Below are 20,683 nucleotides of genomic sequence, written 5' to 3'. Positions count from 1 at the left end.
GTATCCTCTGATTTCAAGTTTGTTTTTTTTTTTTAAAAGCATTAGCACCCACTTTGATCACATATTAAAAGGATTTTATTTGTTTTTACAAATACACAATTGAAAAAGAATTAAATTCTTTGTGTACAAGGTTTTTAATGAGATCCATCAACTCCAAGCAATTTATTCTGTGTTTCTTCCTGACCAACTGCTACCAATCTGAACCTTTTCCTGACTTTCCGAAGCCACAACTGGATGCAACCACTACTTCTCATGGACAGCCTGTACAGGGTGTTGCATCTGAATATTAGAATGGGTAGGTCAAGAATCAAGGATGATTGGAAAAACTAGTATTCTTTCTTAGACTTGAATATTAACAGTTGTGGCAGGTAGCAATAAAGGGACTGCTTTCTAGAGGGGCTTAACTTAGTAAAGCTGTCACAGTGAAGAGGTAAAAGGTGAAAGGACGTGCAGCAAATACACTAAAAAGGAGCTATCTAAACATAGAAACACCACTAATTTAAAGGGGGTGGCTGTTTGGGCATAAACCAATGTTCAGTTTGATCTACTGTTCATCTTTCAGACTTCAAAGGAAAAGTTATCTAACTCACCTCAAAGCACACAAGTTTAAAAAAACAAACAAAAAAATAGATATATTTGGGAACTTCACTTTCTACAGAAAACACCAGTTAGCAGTCTGCTCTGCTCTCAGGCTAACAGATTTAACAGTGAAAAAAAAAAAACCAAACAAATATTACTCAAGATAATTCAATGCAAGTTAGGAACAGGGGCACAGCATATTGGCAAATTGTTTCCCCTGCTGTCATTCCATAAAGCAGGGACATAAGTTTGCAATATATCCAATCTGGCATCTCTCAAAGCCATCATCCCTCCTTAAAGCAGGACTCAAAGGCAAGTTCTACTTCAGAATACAATTTGAAGCACGCAGACACTCCCCTTACACACTAAGTGAAATTTGACTATGAAAAAAAAAACAAGTAATTTATTGACAAACTGATCACACACAGATACTGTGTTTTATTTACAGTAGTACCACACATACGTCAGGTATCAACGTCAAACATTTAGTAGTCTAAACTTAGCTTCAGAGGTTATTCTCCCCCATGACTGTTTCACTGGATAGTAAGTTGTCTTTTGAGTTAGCTTGAAAGTTGTTCATAGATGACAAAAATATTTTGGGTTTAAATTATATAAGGTTGACTAGAAGACATCTGTAAGCAATCAGTCTGATCTAGTGAGAATTTTTCAGTTGCTACTCTACTAGACATTTTACCAATTCTTCTGTTACTTCTACTAAGGGTAGCAACAACAGTAGCACTTTGACACGTTTAAAAAACAATTGCCATCAGCAGCCTGTCTACACTGTAACTTCTGCAACTACTACAAGAACTAAAAATATTAAATTGCAGGACAAATGCAAACATATGTAAGGCTATACAAGTATAGTTATTCTATAAACTTGTAAGAGCATATAGTCCTGCCACCTGACCTAAAAGTCAGTTCAAAACTTATTTCTGGGGTAATATATTTTTGTATATCATCTGTTTATTTAATAACAGGACTGTTACAGCATGGATTTTTAAAGATTTGCATTAAGCATGACAAATCATCTTCATTTTTTGGCACTCAACTCACTTGAAAATTTGCAAAACAAACAAGCATTTCAAAAAACAAATCTCACATGACATTACAGAGCCAGTTATCACTTGCAAGAATGTTGTAAATAAACGGAACTCATTTGCTTTATTGTAGTATTTCAAAACTTTGCAAGTAAGAACGTCTCCTTCCAACAGACTTGACTGACATTTGGGAGTTCAAGCTTAGTAGCAGTTCACTTAAGGACAGTTCTACTTTGCTGAAAACATATTGCTTAAATGTCGAAAGTGCAAGGGAAAGAGATGTTGGGTGAATTTAAACTAGAAATGCAATGCTTTTGACAAAATACTCTCGCTATTCACCAAAATTGATTTGAAAAGTGGCTTGCACTTCACTACAGTCACATTTCTTAAATCTGAGAAGTACCATCTCTGGATAAAAAGTGAGAAGTTAGAATTACTTCCTTTGTATTTATTACATCTAATGCATACATCATGACTTTTTAGGCTGCTTCAAAATACAGAATATATTTCCATGTCCTGCATGAATTTCAGTAATGCATAAAATAACTATACAAAAAAGTGCGTGTAAGACTTAACTCCTTGGGTTTATATTGATACCAAACTGAAGACTACCATGTGGAAAATAAATCTTTAAAACAGACCTTGCTGGAAATTGAGGTCTTAACTGGTTTTGAATTTTCAATGTTTAGCATTTAGAAAAGGAATTCCACTTCTGTTAACTGGTGCAATGGGAAAAGGAACTGAAGATGGGAATAAAAACCTCAGGGTACTGGCCCGATATACTAAGAGCAAGCCATGGCTGTTAACAGCAGTGTCTTATTTTTCACATGCAAGTTGTGTTAAAGATAAAATATCAGCAATACCACAGTACACATTTTTTAACTTCATACAAAAAAAGTAAATCTGTTTGAAAAGTACATGCAAGTGTGCTGGCTGGAATTTAAATAAATTTTTATTCATAAAAATTAAAATGCTTACTCTTTAAAGGTTAGTGAGAACAATATTTATCTGTATGAATTACAATCAGAAGAAAATAACTCATCAACTTAACTTCAACTTACTTCCTAATTTGATTGTCCTCAAAAAAATAAAAAAGCTACTTATAGCACAGTAAAATTTCTTCAAAAGCAAGTGAAATCTCTAGTATAAATATTCCAATCCTACAGACTTCCCTTCATGCTGTCATACCTTCTAAAGTCTGGAAAGAGTTGTGGGGATCCCCTTCTCTCTGGCCAACTTAATCTGTTTTTGAAAGAAACACTATCTCGTAACAGTTTTGAAATCCATTTTTATTTTTTTTCAGCTATGCCAGAACAAATTTACTATTGGATGGTCCAGGGGCTTGGTCCCGGGGCGGGGAGGAAGGGGAAGGTGGTCTTGTACCTGATTTTAAACCCCAACATTTATACACAGGCTCCAGTGCACATCGACAACTTTGCACCCACTTTTTAGTAGTAGGCTGTTACTTGTTCACAAGCTCCAGGCTAATTCATCCAACATGATACTCCATTAAATGAAGATCAAAATTTTGTCTGCAGTTTTAACATTTGGGAAAAAAATGGGGACACACATACGTAGCGATACGGTAGACATCTCTACTGTGCTATAAAATTGACACCTCCATCTGCCATAGTGCATGCAATATATTCATGAAAGAAAATACATGGTGCTCTCTTCTCTTCACAGTATTTAAACCTCTACTGTAAAAGCAGCTTAAAACTATGCCACAAGACTACACTGTCCATCTTAACCACAGGCAACCTGTTCAGCAAGTCAGGCACTGGAACTTTAATGTTTTTTCCCCAAGTTCAAATGAGCCTGTCATTGAGACAGTAAGACTTGGTCTGCTTTAATTTGCACCAGAAAGCTGGTAAGGAAACATTTAGAGCCATTTATTATGTGGATTAAATATGACTTACTTTGCAAAATACAGCGTATTTTTCTGTTTGCAAATCAAACCAACTGTCTTTACATGAGCAGATTTACACAGTTGCAGTACACAGATAAGAGTTCATAAATAAAAATTCTATTCCGTATACCATGCCTAGCAATTTTCAAGTCAATGTAACCTCCAATGCATATAAATAGTGTGGCTGGTACAGTCTTCACCAAAGATGTGTCTCCCGTATCTCTGCAATGATTTGACTGGCTCGCTGCAGGGCCTGCACACGGAAAGACAAAAAAAGACAGAGTTATTTACTGTTTATGAAGGGATTTCTCAGACAGGCAAGGAACGGCAATCTAGAAAGTCTGATGTTAAAATTTAAATCAAAGCCTGTCCCTTTCATTAAAAAAAATGAGTGGTAACAATCTGCAACAACATTAACTCTGATCTGGACAAATGCAAAATTGTTTGGTCCTGTGAAGTTTACAGTTTGAAAAACAATTCCCCTCAATCGAATATGTTTATCGTATAGGAACAAGGATTAAACTTAATATAGGGGTTCTTGGACAAGTGGTATCTCAGAGTATGCGATCTCTCAAATGCACAATCTGTATGCAAGAGAGAAGTACGTTTTGCTATTTCTTTATTGAAGCTGCACTGGCATCTGAGAGGCATTGTTTTCTATACAGTTCAATCCAAAGAAACATAGTGAAAAAATGAAGAGTTCTGTAAAACAGATACATCCCAAATGCACACAGATGTACACTGTGGTCATGATAACCAAGTCTCAATGTTCCCACTGTTTATATCACAGGGACCTACCTAGAGATAGACCTACCGCTGGCCCATAGGCACTGTGTGTGAAGCATTAGAAGATGGGAACAGTTCTTGAAACACTGTAATCAATCCTTTCCTGCTCCCCCCCCAAAAAAACACACTACTGAACACAATAGAGGGAAGTTAAATAAGAGCAGGTGATCAAAAACAAACGCGTAAGTTAAAAGAATACCAGATGAGAGCTTCTGCTTTAAACATGAAACACAGTTTAGCTCCCTTCTTCCCAAGTACTCAGTCTACATAATACTGTGTAATATTTCTACTCATATATTGCTTCCAATTCCTCTAGCAGAGAGAAAAAAAATGCCCTGACATACTTTTAAAAAAGTAGCATAATTAAAAAGCAAGGCAAATTTTTCAAGAATCTCACATTTACATGGTTTCAATTTCATCAGCTGTTCTCATAAGCTCCTGATTTTTTTATATATTTTTTTTAATACCTTTAGCATGTCTGCTGCCTCTTTTCTGCGCTGTGCCATGTCTTCAGACTCCGTCAGAAGGTCATCCAACAGCAAGGATTTATACAGCTGGCCTACCAGCTCGCTCTGAAGAGTGTCTTTCACGTGGTTCACCAGAAAATGCATCACTGCCTTTGGCACACTGCAAGCACAAAAAAAAATCGTTGCTTCGTGAAAGCTAATCAAAACCAGGTCTGCTCTAAATTTAAGAATGCACAATGTGAGCAAGCAGCTACACAGAACCTTGGCTCAGACCACCAGGAATCTACTGCTAACAAAAAAGAAGTTTTCAATCTCAAGTAAATGAAGTATCATGTGCAATTTTAAGAGCTGAAGAGACTCCTCAAATAGGATGGCAATACTGTAAAGGACATGAAAATATATATGGTGTAAAGAATACATTCAAAATAAATTACTTTTTTTCAATAGATACCAGAACTCAAATCTCTACTGTGTCAGGCAGAAAAAAAAAAAAAAGCTAAGTATTTCACCCTAGGATCAATCTTCATGTGTAAGTGAGGAGGCAAGGAAAGGACTGAAGCATCCAGTCTTATCAGATAAACTGAAAATAGGATCACTGTTCAAACACTGGGCCATATCATCTCTAGCATGAGACAGCATGAGGGCAATTTTCAACTGCAAATGGAGTTTAAGTGAGCAAAATCTATTTGACTGGAGTGGAGGCAGGCAGGAACCAATGAGAACCAAGAACAGTCTTTCAGAAAAAGACCACAGAATCTGTAAAGCAACATTTTTCAGTTTTATGTCAGGCTATTGTACCCCCAAAGAATCCATGGTTTCAACTCTGATTTCCCCACCATTAAAATTCCTGAAAAAAATATTAAAGTATTCAATCTAGCTGAACCTGATTTTCTTGGGGACTTAAGATGTGTGTAGCTTTACTCTTCTGAAAAAGCGGGCAAAAATATTTACTTGAGCATTGACAAACTCAAATCATTATACTAACAGAGTACCAAAATCTGAAGATGTAAACACAGGAACAAAAACTGAATTACGGCACCTCAGGTTATTTCATCAGAATAGCAGCAACCAACAACGAAAATACTGGGGGTCCTTCCCAACTGATAAATAAAAAATATTAGTTTAAACAACCTTGCTGGCAGAACACTAAGCAGTATTTTGCTACTAGTGTGGTTTGGGAGTTGACACAGTCAGTACTAACTCATTTAACAGTGGCCCCATCACTCTTCCCATGTGCCTACAGCCCTAAGTCTAAATCATTATCCTGGGCCTATCAAGAGTTTCGCTCCAAACAATGCACTTTCAGAGTGCTGCAATTAGCATTCAAGCATTAACTTGGCAGGGAGCATGCAAGTCTAAACAGCCAGATCCAAGATCAACCTCGATCCATCACCACATCTCAGTTCTTGGAGTCATACTCCCAGATTTGGTTAGGCATTTTCCCACTGCATTCTGCTGCTTTAAGGGTCCTTACTGGGCAGCTGAGGGAAGACTTCTGGTAAATCATGATGAGACAGTAGAGGTCTATTAATACTGAAGTAATTCAATTCATTTCCTCTTTTCAAGCCAATACACTGCAAGTTCTACCAAAAGAAGAACTGAAGAAAGAAGCCCAAAATATTTTGGGAGTCACCTGGCTATGAGCTAAAGCAACCCAAAACTCAGGTTCAAGGCCACATGGGGACAAGTACCATCCAAGTAAGAGCCTGAATAAGCTCTGCAAATACGATGTGGGATGGACATGAGTACAATCTTTGAAAGATATCTCCTAGAAGTACTTCTCAAGTAGGCAAGGTTGTTCTAATGCATACAGTTGCATACAGTAGAAACATGTTATTTCCATCCTCATAGCTATGGACGAGAAAACTTGGCCACAGTTCCTATTCAACCTCCCTATTTGAAATAATAGGATAGCAAAGCAGAGTTCTACCATTGTTATATAGCCCCCAGAGTTTATTCCAGTTATTTGCTGCAAAACATACATCTAAATTGCAGCATCTTCCAGAAAAGCTCTTATCTCCTAAGTAAGGAATTGAATAATTTACATCAATATAATACAGAATTAAAACCATTAAAGAAAATACTTCAGCCTTCTTAACTCTGTGAGAGGTTGTTTTACTGCTGCTTCCTCTTTAAAAAAAAATAATCACATTTTCCCTCTGCTTAAAAAATAAAAACGTGATTTTAAAAAGCCACAATTATATACATGACCCTTGAGATATCACATTTGTATGGCTTAAATATTTATAGGCAGTTTGGTTTTACCTGTCCTGAATGTTCTTTCTAACAATAAGGAAGTAAGATTTAATGAGTCGTTCAATCACTTCACAATCTCGTTGCTCACGGGCAGAAAGTTTGCGTGCAACAGGTACAGGCTACGTAAAAAAAAAATTAAAACATCAGGTTACAAATTCTGCTCGTTTATATATATGTATAAACATCAAACTGGGGGAGATCAAAAGGAACCACTGCTCTTTTAGTCTGATAATTTGATACATGTAACCTGCCTTGCAATAAACCTATTATTGAGAAATAAACATCAAAAGACATCAACATCCCAATCTTTGAAACTGAAAGGTCAGATGGCACCACCACTTTTTTTTTTTGTAAAAGCTCACTAAAGGAACTAAGCTGTGCAACAAGAATTTTCATCTGTTTTTACTTTAAATGGCTTTTGTTTTTAATGATTCCTCTAGTATCAAAAATGCCAACTTTAGCAAAAATGAGTAGGCATTTGAGTTGAGACAGGAGCTGAAATTTACTTCTGTAGAAAAAGTGATCTAGACAGGATTTTACTTGCGTAGGAATTTGTGAAAGGAAGCCACATATCCCAAATCATAAGCTGAAACTAGAGGAGGAGAAAAGAAGGACTGAGTAGCAGGAAGGGTGGAGAAAGGGGATAGAGCTCCCTGTTCCTATAGTGGTAACTATTTATGAAGATATATATTACTATCGAAGTCACAAGAGCTGGAATTCATGTATTTTCTTTCCTGAGTCTGAATTACGAAGAGGAGGCATCTGTCTTTCATGACACTCACCACATCTAGTAGGTTTACAGCATGTCCTTTTTGAGGACTAGCAGGAAGGGCTGCAGCTGGTTTCGATTTTTCCTCTGCTGATGCCTCTTCCGCTTTTGAGGGTTTAAGCATTCCTCTCCAGTTGCCTGTTCCAGACTCCTGGGACGCATCTCCTGTTGCAGGAGCAGCCTGCACAAACAACACAGTAAAGAAAAATTGGAGAGTTAAAACACTAGCACTGCAAAGCAGTGTCTGATCAAATCTTCTATTATGGAGCTATACGTAACTAAGAAGCAAGATTTTCATACATATAATTTTCTTCCTACATCCTGTTCTTCACATTCCCCACCTCTGTTTTCCCTTTGGGAAACTGATTAGAAGGACACTTGCAATCTATTAATGGGTGTAAACTTAAGAGTTGTTTTGGTTTCCTAATTCTTAAGAAATAACTTGACACTTCACAAAACAAATCCCATCAAAACTGCGTAATGTGAAGTTGAAAGACTTGTATTACAGCAACAGTTTGCTGCTTTGCTGCTTACAGCAGAAAAAAAGAGTACCAATAAAGTGAAAGCTTTTAAAACTCGCATCCTTCCTAATAATGGTATGAAACTGTTCACAGAGACAAGGTCTCCAGTTGTTTAAAGGTCTAAAGATCACTTCTGAAATATGGAAGTCTTCCTACATGTATTAGTTTTTACCACGTATTCCTGGACCTATACTATCATGACCATTCTGAAAGCACATTTGACAGATCACTACAGCTCTTAGAAGGGCTCTTGAATTTATTTATAAATTCTTTGTACAGAAACCAAAGTTCCTTACAATGACAGCTAAAAAATACGCACTTTCACATTTCCAGGTACCAAAGCTACGAATGTATTTGTGCTGCCAGACCTCAAGTTACTGAAGGCTTTTCTGTACTAAATCAAGAAGAAAAACCTTCATCTTCTGGAAGTGAAGATCACAGTTTCTGGGAGTAAAGCTTTCCATTCCAGGGAAAGAATGACTCTCTGGTCTTCTGAGAAGAGGACGTAACACCCAACTCTTACACATTAGAAATCACTGGACAAAAGAAATATTAGTAGATGGTACCCACCACAGGTTAGATAAGTAAATAAAAAAAGACAGTTTATTTTGATGTGGAACAGTCTTAACTTTTGGTTTGCACCTTTCCATATACCTGGCAGCTGTTCTATTTATTACTGTACTGTAAAAAACAAATAAACAAAAAACCCCTGTAAACTCAGCGCTGGTCATTAAAGGCTCTGAGGTGCTACTACTTATGTCTTCCTTCAGGAGGAAATAAGCTAAAACTATCTACTGTGTTTACAATTAAAACACCTCCATGGCTGACCCTGGGTCTAGAGAGAGTGAAGAAAAGAAACATGGCAAAATGGCTGTATGTCAGGAGGAAACCCAGCTAAACTGCATATATTTCTTATTAAAATTGCACAAAAACTGTTCAGAGACATTGCACCAAATATATTGGAAGAATTCAAATCAACCTCTTCTAATAAGAGGTAACCACTGATAAGGACAGGTCCATTCATTTTTTTTCTGATTGTAAGACAGCTATTCAAAGTGGCAAAATTCCCCTCATTCAGTGTTACTATAGAATGGGCTGTATCTCCCAAGCAATTTCAGAAACAAAGCTGCAGTCTTTCACACCAAACAGAGCACTGAGGATTCACTGACTATTTAATAATAGGAAACAATTTAAACCAAATTTGGCAGTTTCCTGCAGCTTTTGTGGTCACAACGGTATCCTCACAATTGCTCCAGATTTCCTTATAGATGTTTGCAGCATATCAGAACCAATAAATCTTCGACCAAAACTGTAATAAAGTTCCAATACCAACTTGAACTACTTTGTTCAGGACAGAAATGACAGCTTTACACAGAGGCAGAATGCATGTGTGCAGTGAAGCAAAAAGCCTGAGTCCTCTTGGTTACTCCTGCTACGCAGTTTGGTGACTATCCATCTTCTCTGACTTCACGTAAAAGCAATTAGCAATAAAGTCTTTACACTAGTGAGCTGTTATTTCAACATGACAGCACGCCTGAAGTGTAACAAGCCACTGCAGAACACATTTCACAAATAGAAGTGAACCAGGGATTGAACGATTAAGTAAGACGACAAAAAGGGGGCTCAGGTTGGAACAAAGCCTGTAAGGATTCCCTGCAGGAAGCAGGAAACTCACATTTTTAGTTTATCTTCTGTTCTCCTTCTTTAACTGTCAACACATTAAAAACATGCAGTTTAACAACCATGCTGAAAAACTTTGATCACAATACTGTTGCACCAAACAAGCAATTGACTACAAACAGGGGCAAATGTTGCACCACAACATATTACAACCAAGGGTTAAAACAGAAAGCAGTGGCTTTGCCACCTAGTAGTACATCTCTACCCACATACTACAGTCATGAAATGTCAAGCAGTCTACACCCGGTAGGGCACAGCGGGTTGAGGACAGAGCCCTACAGACTGCTTTCCATAGTACCTGAAGGTGCACCACAACATATTTCGCATGCAGTGCTTATAGAAAAATCAAGACAGACCTTGCCATCAGCCTCAGCAGAAGCAGCAGTAACAGTCTCCTGGGAAGCAGGTGTCAATGCACCTGGAGCTTTAGTAGACTAAAGAAGGTAAAAAAAAATGCAGGGAGGGAAAAAAAAAAAAACAACTGAAAACCATCAAATCTACCTAGCACATGTATGCACTTTTATCTGCGAATATCTTTTTGTCTTAAAAAAAAAAAAATCCAGAAAAGAAAATACTTTGGATTTGCAAGCAACACAGTAATATAAGGATTAAAAAAAAAAAAAAAAAAGCATGTTGAAGACAGTTAAAGGACTTTTGGCTTATCTGGACTTCAATTTTTCAGCTCCTTCACTGATGATTTAAATATGAAGTCAATTAAATCAAGGATCAAACAGCACTGAAAGCCTTCTCTAGATAGCTACCTTAAATTCTCAGTTCATCCATCAGCTGATTTTTACAAACTAAAGGCACTAATATTGAAGTCCACTCTGAGACTTCATCTTACTTTTTAAGCTAGGAAACAAAAAGATTTCTCAGCTGTAATCATTCCTATTACAACCTGTGATGAGTCTAAACTATATTCTGTACATTTGAATTCTAAATACTTCAGAGTATTAAATACATGACCGTCTAAAATCCTAGCTGTCAGTCTGTTCATTCCCACAAGGCAATATTTTCACGATGCTTGATAACCAAGCGACAGAAACAGACCACACGACTGGTTTATGATGATCAACTGAAAACTTCCTCCTCCATTTTCTCCCAGAGAACGTAAGACTGCACTAAAATTGCAGTCGAGTGGCTTTAAAAAAAAAAAAAAAAAAAAAAAAAAGTGCTACATTGGCAAACTGATTATTTTAAATCAGTTGTTTGTCTTTTGAAATCAGTGTCACGGCCATAAATTTAAGCATGCAAGTTCTGAATCCATCTTTAACATCTGCAAGCATTTTGAGCCTCACCTGAAATGCCACTTAAGTAATACATGTAATACTAATGTAAATTTATAGGTAAGTCTTCAGAAATCCCAAATGTAAAACCTGCATCTTTGGAAGACGAAAATGACATTCTACTTCCATCTTATGAAATTCAAAGACAGAAGTCAATATTCTCAAAGCTCTCAAAACTGTCACTAGGCCAGCAGATCAAAGTTCCCAACATTTAGATTAGATCAAAGCAGAACATGTTATACTTAGAATAAATAAATATATTAAAATCAACATTTACTCACCTTGTCTCGTGGCACAGCAGAAGGCAATTCCCGGGCTAACCTGTTACGTCTTTGTTCCTTTAAAAATAATCCAGCAAGACCTCAATTAGGTATCGCTATATCACCACACATCCAAGACTCGTATTTTAAAGATGACTTAAATTTTAGAGACAAACGCTAATAACATCTCATCCAGTGCCATGTAGCCATCCTACGAAAGCATCAATTATTTTCATGACACTACTCTGATTACTTGACCAAAGGTAAATTCTTAATAGAAATTTTTTTGCAAAACTTATTGCAACATTTTCTATAATCAAGACTAGAGCCTTTAGATAACAGGATCAAAGCTAAACGGTTGGGCTCTGTGTAGATTCTCTGCAGCTTTCATTAAACATTAAATCTTCAAAGTAATCTAAAAGAATTTGATTTCACATCCAGCAAGGTTGACTCTGATTTGCCCAGGTGAAAACATTCACTTTATAACAAACCAATTTGAAACAATCATGACAAAGATCTGATTTTTCTTGAAAGTAAGAACTGATTGTCCACTGAATAAAAATAAGATGTTTTACATGCTCTGTTTCTTCAAACATTTCAATGTCCTGTTCAGGAAGATACTGGAAAAGAACTAATGTAGGTAACACACAATAATACAATAATCTTACATTTAACTTCACAAAATCTTAATTTTCGCACTCCTAGCAGTTTGTGCAGACATTGTTCCTGAACTAGATTCAAGAGCAGTCAGTCTATCAAGGAAAACTCGATTGCATAACCAGTCAAAACAAAATGTATTTATAAAAAAGAAGTTAGAACCAACAAGCAGAAATGACAACATAAACATTTTAAAAAGAATGCTACTATGAAAAAATTTGTTGAATCAGCAAGGGAACACAGGAATTATTAACAAGCTCTTAGTCAGACGGATGAAATTCTGCAACAAAAATCAGACTTGGAGAAAGAGCTGAGCAGATCAGTTGTAGGACAACAGTTTCCATAGGATGTCAGCAACAAAGTTTACCAATCAAAACTGGACTTGAAAAAGAGAAAAGGCGACTGAAGCTGTAAAAGCCTGATGGAAGAGTGGTGGAGAAAATTGTTTTAGGGAGACAGAAGTTCCTGAACACAGATTCAGGAACAATACCAAAGGCAAGCAAAAATTAGAAGCTGAATAGAGGAAACAATACCTGTATTATCATTTCATGAGTGAGAGGAACATTATAGCTATTGATAGATTCTGTCAGAGAGAAGATGCAGTTACTTTGACATTAAAGAGAATTTCACAACCATCTTTTTAAAGTTTCTCTTCCAAAATTTCACTTAATAGCCACCACTCAGGTGCCCATGTTATCTTCCAGGAGACATACAGGCAGAATTGTTTCAATTGAAACATCGGCCACTGGTTCTGCATGTAATATGCAACATAAATCTAATATATCAACTGATCACAAGATAAGCATACACCGTATTTGTATTATAATTAAATCTTTATACTTCAGAAGGTATAACTATGATAGAAGAACAGATGTGTCAGTTTCTTTCTATGAAGCAGTTTTTTAGGCTTTCATTTGAAGAGTCAAAAGACATTTAACAAAGATATAAGCCATGATCATAGAAATCCTTTTGACTTGTCCACTTTTCAGCTAAGCGTAAAGAAATTTTCAAGAGGATGTATTTTCTTACCTCGATGTTGTTATTCATTAACCCACAGGCATCAGCAAAATCTGGGTGTTTGGTATTAATATAGGCTAACTCAATAGCCACTAAATTATGAACCTGCAATGAAAGGGCATGCAAAGGTCAAAAATTCAGTGAGAAGATCTAATGGCAGTGAAGAACAATGACCTAAAATGCAGTCTAACTGTCCATAGCAAAAGACCATTTTTACTGCCCCAAAGACAGTAGTAAAGTTCTGACCCAGAAAAAAGCAAGGGAATTAATTTTTCATTGCAATACACTCAAGACCTTCAGATCTTTTTTGAAGTTATATCAATTTAACTTGTTAGCTTTATTAAGCTAACCCCTCTCCAGCAAGAAGTAAACAAAACTCAGCCATTTGAGTGTTCCATATGATGTAAGCGATATAGCTTACAACCTTCAGTTACAAGCCATCCACGCTTGAACTAGTGAGAGATGCCTCACTATAATACGCACATACAACAAATTTTGTTTGCTTTTCACATTAAACATACACATACGTGTACAGAGCCAATATCTTTCTTTCCTCCCCAGTAAGCAAACACAAAGCAGACTTCTACCTTTGGAGAAATATATTTTAATATTAAAGTTGAATTTTCACTTCTCATTAACTAAAAGGCATTAAAGGTAAAAATCAACATTTTATCTCAACTTTACCTTTAAAACAAATAGAATAAGGACTATAATTTAATTTCTATCATTACATCTTTAACTACAGTAAGTGAACAGCTTCTGTTACAGGGAAGGTAAATTTACCTACATCAGAAAGACTAGGAAGCTTTAGATCCAAGTTTTAGTAAAATCATCTTGGAAAACAAACACAGCAGACAGTAAGTTGCAGAGGGTTCCACCCCATCCCTTTGTTTTTTATGTATTATCTTCTAATACAGAAGAAACTACTTAACAAATATGAGTTATGACTCCTTTAATCATTTGGGTTCCTCACATTACACAGCAAACAGAAGCATCAAGGAAAACTCTAGAAAACATAATTTTCCCAGCAAAATTATAGTAGATGGCAAATTACCATTTCATTCGTGACAGGAAGTCTTCTACGCAAAAGACAAGTTACTACTTCAACTATGGCATCATGCAATTTAGGAAACCTCAATAATTCCTAAAAAAAAAAAAAAAAAATTATAGATGAGACAGATTTTTGGGGAGAGGGACAAGCAGTAATTGAAAACATAATTCAAGATTTGAGCACACTTTTACCTGTGTACTGTAATTACTACAATGTTGGATAATCCTCTGCATTTCTTCATGAACCAGCTCCACACAACGCAAGCTAGGCTCTTCTAAACGTTTGATTTGCCTTTTAACCAGCAATTCAAATGAAACTTCAGGAACAAACAAGGCAGGACGGGGACCCTAGTTCAGAAGAAGGGTAAATTTTGCTAAGTTGCATACTGAAACGACAAGCATTTATAAGTAGCAGTATTTGATGAAATCCTGAATAGAGAAGTTTTCACACCCAAAAGAACACTCATAACAGGCCTTGACAGTTTAAGAGCATTACATATTAAAAGCATATATTGAAATATAAAAGCTTTACAGCCTAAAGAAGCTCAAAATATCTTTTAAGACAAAATTTGTGTTCAGTGATGATTAACCAGCACCCTTGTAGAATCCTGAACATTTCTACGTGGTCTGACAACCACGAACAATTATATTCCAGATTTGCGGATCCAAGTTTACATGAAATTTATTATAAAGACATTCTCTTCTTAATTTGTCTTCATCAGACAAAAATATCCAGCAGTTCTGGACATACAATTCTCACTGCACGATAGCTGGGTTTGCTGTTAAATATACTTGTAAAGTGTCACCGTGTTAATGTTTGGGATAATTTAATTTATGACTTTACAGACCAATGCTCAGCTATACATGGGGTATTTTTACCTGATTTTTTTCAAACCTAAATGAGCTTTAGAAACACAAAGATGTGATGCTTCACAGAAAAGCAATGCAACATTTAGTGACTGGTAAGATGTATTACTTTTACAGAAGGATAAGAACGTGCAAACAAATTGCTGCTGCAGTGTACCTAATGTATTCTAAGTCTGAATAATTACTGACCATGCAGAAATGCAACTGTCTGTACCCAGCAGAACACAATACAAAAGCTGACTTGCTTGATGTTCAAGTCAAGCTCTGAGGAGTGAACATTCCATATAATGACATATTTAAAAGTAAGCTTGCTTTTAATTCTTACAATACCAATCCCCATATGTACAACAAACCCGATCAGTCATGTAAATACTGAACCATTTAAAAAAAAATCAAGTAATAGAGAATAAAAAAAAAAAATAAAAGATCCAGTAATAGAGAATGAAAATATCTGAACATGTCCTAGCCCGTAGACTCATGGTAAGTCTTTAGAGATAGCACAGAATTTCTTAATGCAAAATAAATACATAGGCAGTTTTTCATCACCCTTTCTGTAATATATAACAGCTTCACCATAAGGTTGCCAAAACTGGGCTGGAGCTTAATTTAAACCTACAAGCAAAAGAAATGAGTAAGCATTCCCCTTAAACTCGTTAACTATCTGATAATAGCTGCAAATTTGGATTTTGTATTTTTCACTTCAAATGCCAAAAATCAGGATTCAGCCTATTTGCATAAACTCTTTCAGCTGTTACTAATTTAGAGTCCTGAAGGAGCACAAATTGACAAAATTTTATTTTGAAACCACTAACAACACTTAGAATACAGAGCAACACTCACAGTAGCATTTCTAATGGCAGTCAGAATATCAATTGTGTTAAGGCCACCTAGAGGATCAACAGATTCTAAGGTTCTTCCAAAGGTCTCATGAAAAATGTAACAGATTCTGGCTCCACCACATCTGAAAGAATAAAATAACAACTAAAAACAAGGAAAAAAGCTTTCATTGCAAACATTTTTACAGTTAATTGGATTCAAACATTTTTGATTATGTTATGCTCTGATGTACTACTATTACCAATATAAACCAGCAAGAGCTGCTGGGTCAGTCAATATTCTAGAAAAACATTTAGTACTTACAGCTCAGAAGTCTCTATGTATTTTGCTGTTCCTTCAATAGTATTACAATATTCTGTGGCAAATTTGGTAATAAGCTGCAATAAAGTGGCACTTTTGTCCTCAACAGGTTCCCCATAGCTGTTTAGCAGAGACTGGTATTGAGCAGCTAAAACATTGATTCTGGTTTTCAGTTCTGGCAAGCAATCCCTGATATGATGCATTAGTAATCTAAAAATAGAAAACAGGCCTTAATGAGAAGGAAGGAATAATTTCAGCTTTATCATCTCTATCAAAAGAGAAACAGAAAATTATCATCAAAGGAAAACATTTGCTCAGGGAAATTACAGTAAATGCAGAAATTGAATTTGGAAACAGAACTGTTTCACTGTACAGCACCAAAAGAAAAAGGAAAGATAAAAATAAATGGTTATACATATTTCTAACACACCAATCTATATCTTAATGTGCATTTAAAATAATGCATTTATTTTATTTTTTTAGATGTAACATGTAATACCTGTTCAGTGTTCTAGCAAGATACTTAGTTCCATTTCGATTGGCTAGGGAAGGATACTTCTTTTGAAGAAAACCATACTCATCACGGATAGAATCAGCTACACTCTTCTTATTGTTAATATCCAACTGACTCCTGAAGTTAAAAGGCAGAGTTGCACAGTAGTTAATGAATAAAAAAGGAAAAACAATTCACACTTATTTTTTTCCTGACAGAAGATCTGAGCAGACAGTTTTTGCTTTGCACACATAAGCCTTCTCCCTTATAAAAGAAAGAATGGTTTTATTTGCTGGAGCACAGACATCAAATTGGTACAGATTGCTGTCATACATATGCAGACTGAGCAAAACTATCAACACTGCATGAGATTTGACCTAGCTGCTGCAAAAGGTAACATGCACAACTACAACAGCCATATGCATTTAACATTACCTTAGCACTAGTGTGAAATATCTATTAGCGCCATATCAGCAATAATGTGAACAGCTAATCAGAAACATCCCTCAAGCTAAAAATCAGTACTGGAAAGAAGTAACACAACAGTTCTTTCAGAATAAATGTCCCTATTCCTTTCTAAATTAGCAGTTGATTGACTGGAAGAACAGATTTTTGAAAAGTCACCAATGAGCTTGTTGCTTGCTTGCTTATTTCAGCGTCAGGTCACTTTATTCTTAAACCCATGCTCATGGTTAAATAAGCCCAAAGCATTACTTCATAGTAACAGTCTTTAAAAAATGATATAAATGTGCCCAGACGGACCTGTTCACCACTCCAATGATGCCAAGTTTTACTGGAATCACTCTTCCCATAAGCACATCCATAGCATCAGTGCCAGCATCCATGAGATCCAGCTTTGTGATAACAGCAAGGGTTCTTCGACCTACCAAAAGGAAAACTCACTCAAAGGGATGTTTTGTGTTGATCAAGGTAGCTAAGGCCATCATTCAAAAAGTTCCTCAGGAATGAAGCATTAAGTATAATAGGACAAACCAGCAAAGACCAGCACAAGAATGTGTAGTACTGGTCTATCTGGAGCCCCTGTATGTATATAAAATATAACATGGTTTGGCAGGTATTGCTCCCCATATGTACGTGGTTAAAGAAAATGTTTTAGGTTCTATGTGGTTCAAAATTTTCACTAATTGCAACAAATATTTTTGCATAGTACATGAGTTCAGAGATGCTAAGTGCTTGCAGAGAAGACTAAGGCAGGCAGGGGACCTGCAGGTGTGAGCAAACTGAACAATTTTCTAGGATCTGTGTAGAACTAGATATAATGCCAATGTTTCAAACGATTTTTGAAACACCACTACTACTGAAAAAGCTACCAGAGGAAGTAACAGGACCACTTCAAGCACTGTGCAAACACATAGCCAGAATCCCAAGAGACTGAAAAAGCAGTATGGGATTTATTTTGCTAACAAAACAGACTTTTGTCAAATATGTGATGTTTTCTGAATGAAAGTTTAAACTTCATTATTAGCCACTGTGGAAGAAATAGTGACTCAAATTCACTACGTAGGTAAATATGGCACGTTTAAACAGATAGGCTAACATGTACAAGTTTTGTCTGGGGCCTTAGTATTTCCTTGGCTCTTAGGTCGGAAAATGAAAGTGGCAAGAACTTTTTCTTTTAAATCATAGCATGCTTTTCAAGTCTAAAAATAATCCAGTAACTCAGAAAATGAGAAGGTACTTGGCTCCTGAAACTTTAAGATGAACGCAAGTTTGAAATTCTAACCAGTTTAGCACTCCAAATTCTCATTACATACCATTGTGCTTACAGTTCTTGCAACATAAGCTGACACTCCAGACCTTTAAGATTAGGATTTTGGGAAGTGATCCAAAAGTCACAGCTGATCACTTTTACGGGAATAAATTAACAGGAAAGGGTCAGCTGCATTGAACAAGGACAATTTGACTGAAGACGCAGCCAAGAGAAGAGATTCTCCCTCAAAGCTATGTGGCTGTGCAACCTTTAAACACTTACGCAGACAGGCCCAAGCAGACTTGGGGTTTGAAATCAGGTGAGAAATACTAATTTTAAGGAAAGAAGAATCTGAGCGTAAAGCACACCAACATCAAGTTTTACCCTAATTTCAATATATCTATGTTCAAAGTATACATTTTCATCTTCTTTCAAATCATAGTGCCATTTATTAGTAAATAGTACCAACAGCACCTCTCATACACAAGAAACAGGTACTCAGTAACTGCAGATCTATTTCAAAGTCATTAGGTAAATCTAAAATATCATAACCCTCTTTTTAGATTGTCGAATCTGTCATACAAATGCAGAACGTTAAAATGGATATTTACAATATATGTTATTTTTACTCTTACTAAAAGTCACTAAACAAATGACTAAACAGTTAAATATTAGCTGCAGGATGACATTTTCTCTCATAAAAGAGAGAATATTGGACAATAAAGCATGAAGTCATCCTAACAGACTAAATTACTAAAAATCTCAAAACCTCCAACATTCTGTAATGAAAAAAAAAAGTGTTTTTCTGAAAACAGAAGTTGCTCTTATGACTACTAAATATTTCTGTGGCCTGTTTGTAAGCCAGAAAGCTCTTAAGATATTAATTCATCACAGCATTTTCTGAGTTGCAGGGACTGCAGCAGAAAATCTTTAAGCAAATATAATAATTATATTTTCTAGGAAATGCAGGAACTTTTACTTTCCTCGTTACTTTTTTAAAAAAACTTTAGCTTTATTTTAGGATTTAAATGATTTTTTTTTTTTTTTTAAAGTATTACAGAATCTAGGTTTTTTTTTCTGCTTACCATCTGGATCCACCTCCCGTGCAATTTTAAGTGCTTCTGAAGTGGCCATGTCTGTGTTAGCTGCTGTAACTGCCAGAATAATTGAATTTGGGTTGCTGATGAATTGAAGGATTAGCTCTCTTATTTGAAGTTCAATATCCTTAGGCTGATCACCAACAGGCACCTAGAGAAAAAACAACGTAGAACTTCTCAAAATTGTACGTTTATTCCTCCGTTAGATCACTCATTAAAGACTTATACTCTGCACAGTATAAGCACAGTCCCTTCTTTTCCCCTTCACAAAGCAAACAGAAAAGGAGAATCTTGAAAGGAATAAAAGCTAAAAACACTCATAAAAATGAGGATCAACTCATATGATTTGTTTTGATACTGTTGTCAAGATGACTCACTATCCAAGAATCACCTGCAGAACAGGCAGAGTGGGGTGCATATGTCTGCAGAGGCAGGTAAAGAAGTCATCGTGATCACCTTGACACAGAAAGTTATTCAGTATAAAACCTGAACAAACAGGATCTGAACTCTCCTTCTAATGTATTCCCACTTTATACAATTTCTTAGGCAAAACGTGCATAGCAGCTTCTGCAGAAGCAATAGGAAAAACATTTTCAAGCTTGTCAACTGCCCATCTATCTGCAGAAACGGATCTGAAATTTAAGAGTTCTCTCTTCTCTTCAAAGGAATATGCTGCTTGTGCAATGTTTCTGATCACTCAATTCCATATAGAAAGAGGAAGAGCTTAAGTAAATCTAGCTCTTCTAACAGTAGACAGCACCAGAAACTCAAATCCTACACCAGAACATGGTGACATCTCAAATTTATATCACCAAATACTTAAACCAAGGAGGAATGTTTTAGTTCTTGAAAGCTGTTTAATCTAACAATACAGAACCAAGCCAAAGACTAAGCATATGATCCTTGATTCAAAACAGTGTTTACAGCAAGTCAGAAGAAAAGCATTTCATATGTTACCTTTGTCATTCCTGGTAAATCTACAAGAGTCAGATTTACAACATTGGATGAAAAAATTTTAAGATGAATAGGTTCAGGACTGATTCCCTAAAAATAAAATAATAAAGAAACGTTAATCACTGTACTGGATTATGTAAATGACCC

At 36.0% G+C, this 20,683-nt stretch overlaps 1 protein-coding gene across 4 annotated transcripts in view; it reads right to left on the bottom strand.

Moving 5' to 3' along the window:
• Positions 1 to 967: 967 nt before the first annotated feature.
• Positions 968 to 20,683, bottom strand: part of DNM1L (dynamin 1 like) — a 38,175-nt gene continuing 18,459 nt past the window's right edge. For 2 of the 4 annotated variants that reach the window (XM_084303652.1, XM_084303653.1), the window contains 15 exons: positions 20,540 to 20,626; positions 19,571 to 19,733; positions 17,537 to 17,657; positions 16,781 to 16,912; positions 16,285 to 16,491; positions 15,985 to 16,105; positions 14,470 to 14,625; positions 14,282 to 14,371; positions 13,240 to 13,332; positions 11,575 to 11,631; positions 10,364 to 10,441; positions 7,820 to 7,987; positions 7,047 to 7,156; positions 4,782 to 4,941; positions 968 to 3,781 (listed from right to left, as the gene is read on the bottom strand). In XM_084303652.1, the coding sequence (XP_084159778.1) occupies positions 3,725 to 3,781; positions 4,782 to 4,941; positions 7,047 to 7,156; positions 7,820 to 7,987; positions 10,364 to 10,441; positions 11,575 to 11,631; positions 13,240 to 13,332; positions 14,282 to 14,371; positions 14,470 to 14,625; positions 15,985 to 16,105; positions 16,285 to 16,491; positions 16,781 to 16,912; positions 17,537 to 17,657; positions 19,571 to 19,733; positions 20,540 to 20,626 (1,800 nt within the window). In that variant the 3' untranslated portion in view covers positions 968 to 3,724. The remainder of the gene's footprint in view (positions 3,782 to 4,781; positions 4,942 to 7,046; positions 7,157 to 7,819; positions 7,988 to 10,363; positions 10,442 to 11,574; positions 11,632 to 13,239; positions 13,333 to 14,281; positions 14,372 to 14,469; positions 14,626 to 15,984; positions 16,106 to 16,284; positions 16,492 to 16,780; positions 16,913 to 17,536; positions 17,658 to 19,570; positions 19,734 to 20,539; positions 20,627 to 20,683) is intronic. The other 2 variants (XM_084303654.1, XM_084303655.1) reach the window with 1 other exon arrangement.

Source organism: Netta rufina (assembly GCF_964035555.1).
Source record: "Netta rufina genome assembly, chromosome: 1".
NCBI lineage: Eukaryota > Metazoa > Chordata > Aves > Anseriformes > Anatidae > Netta > Netta rufina.
This window is presented reverse-complemented; position numbering and strand designations above follow the sequence as displayed.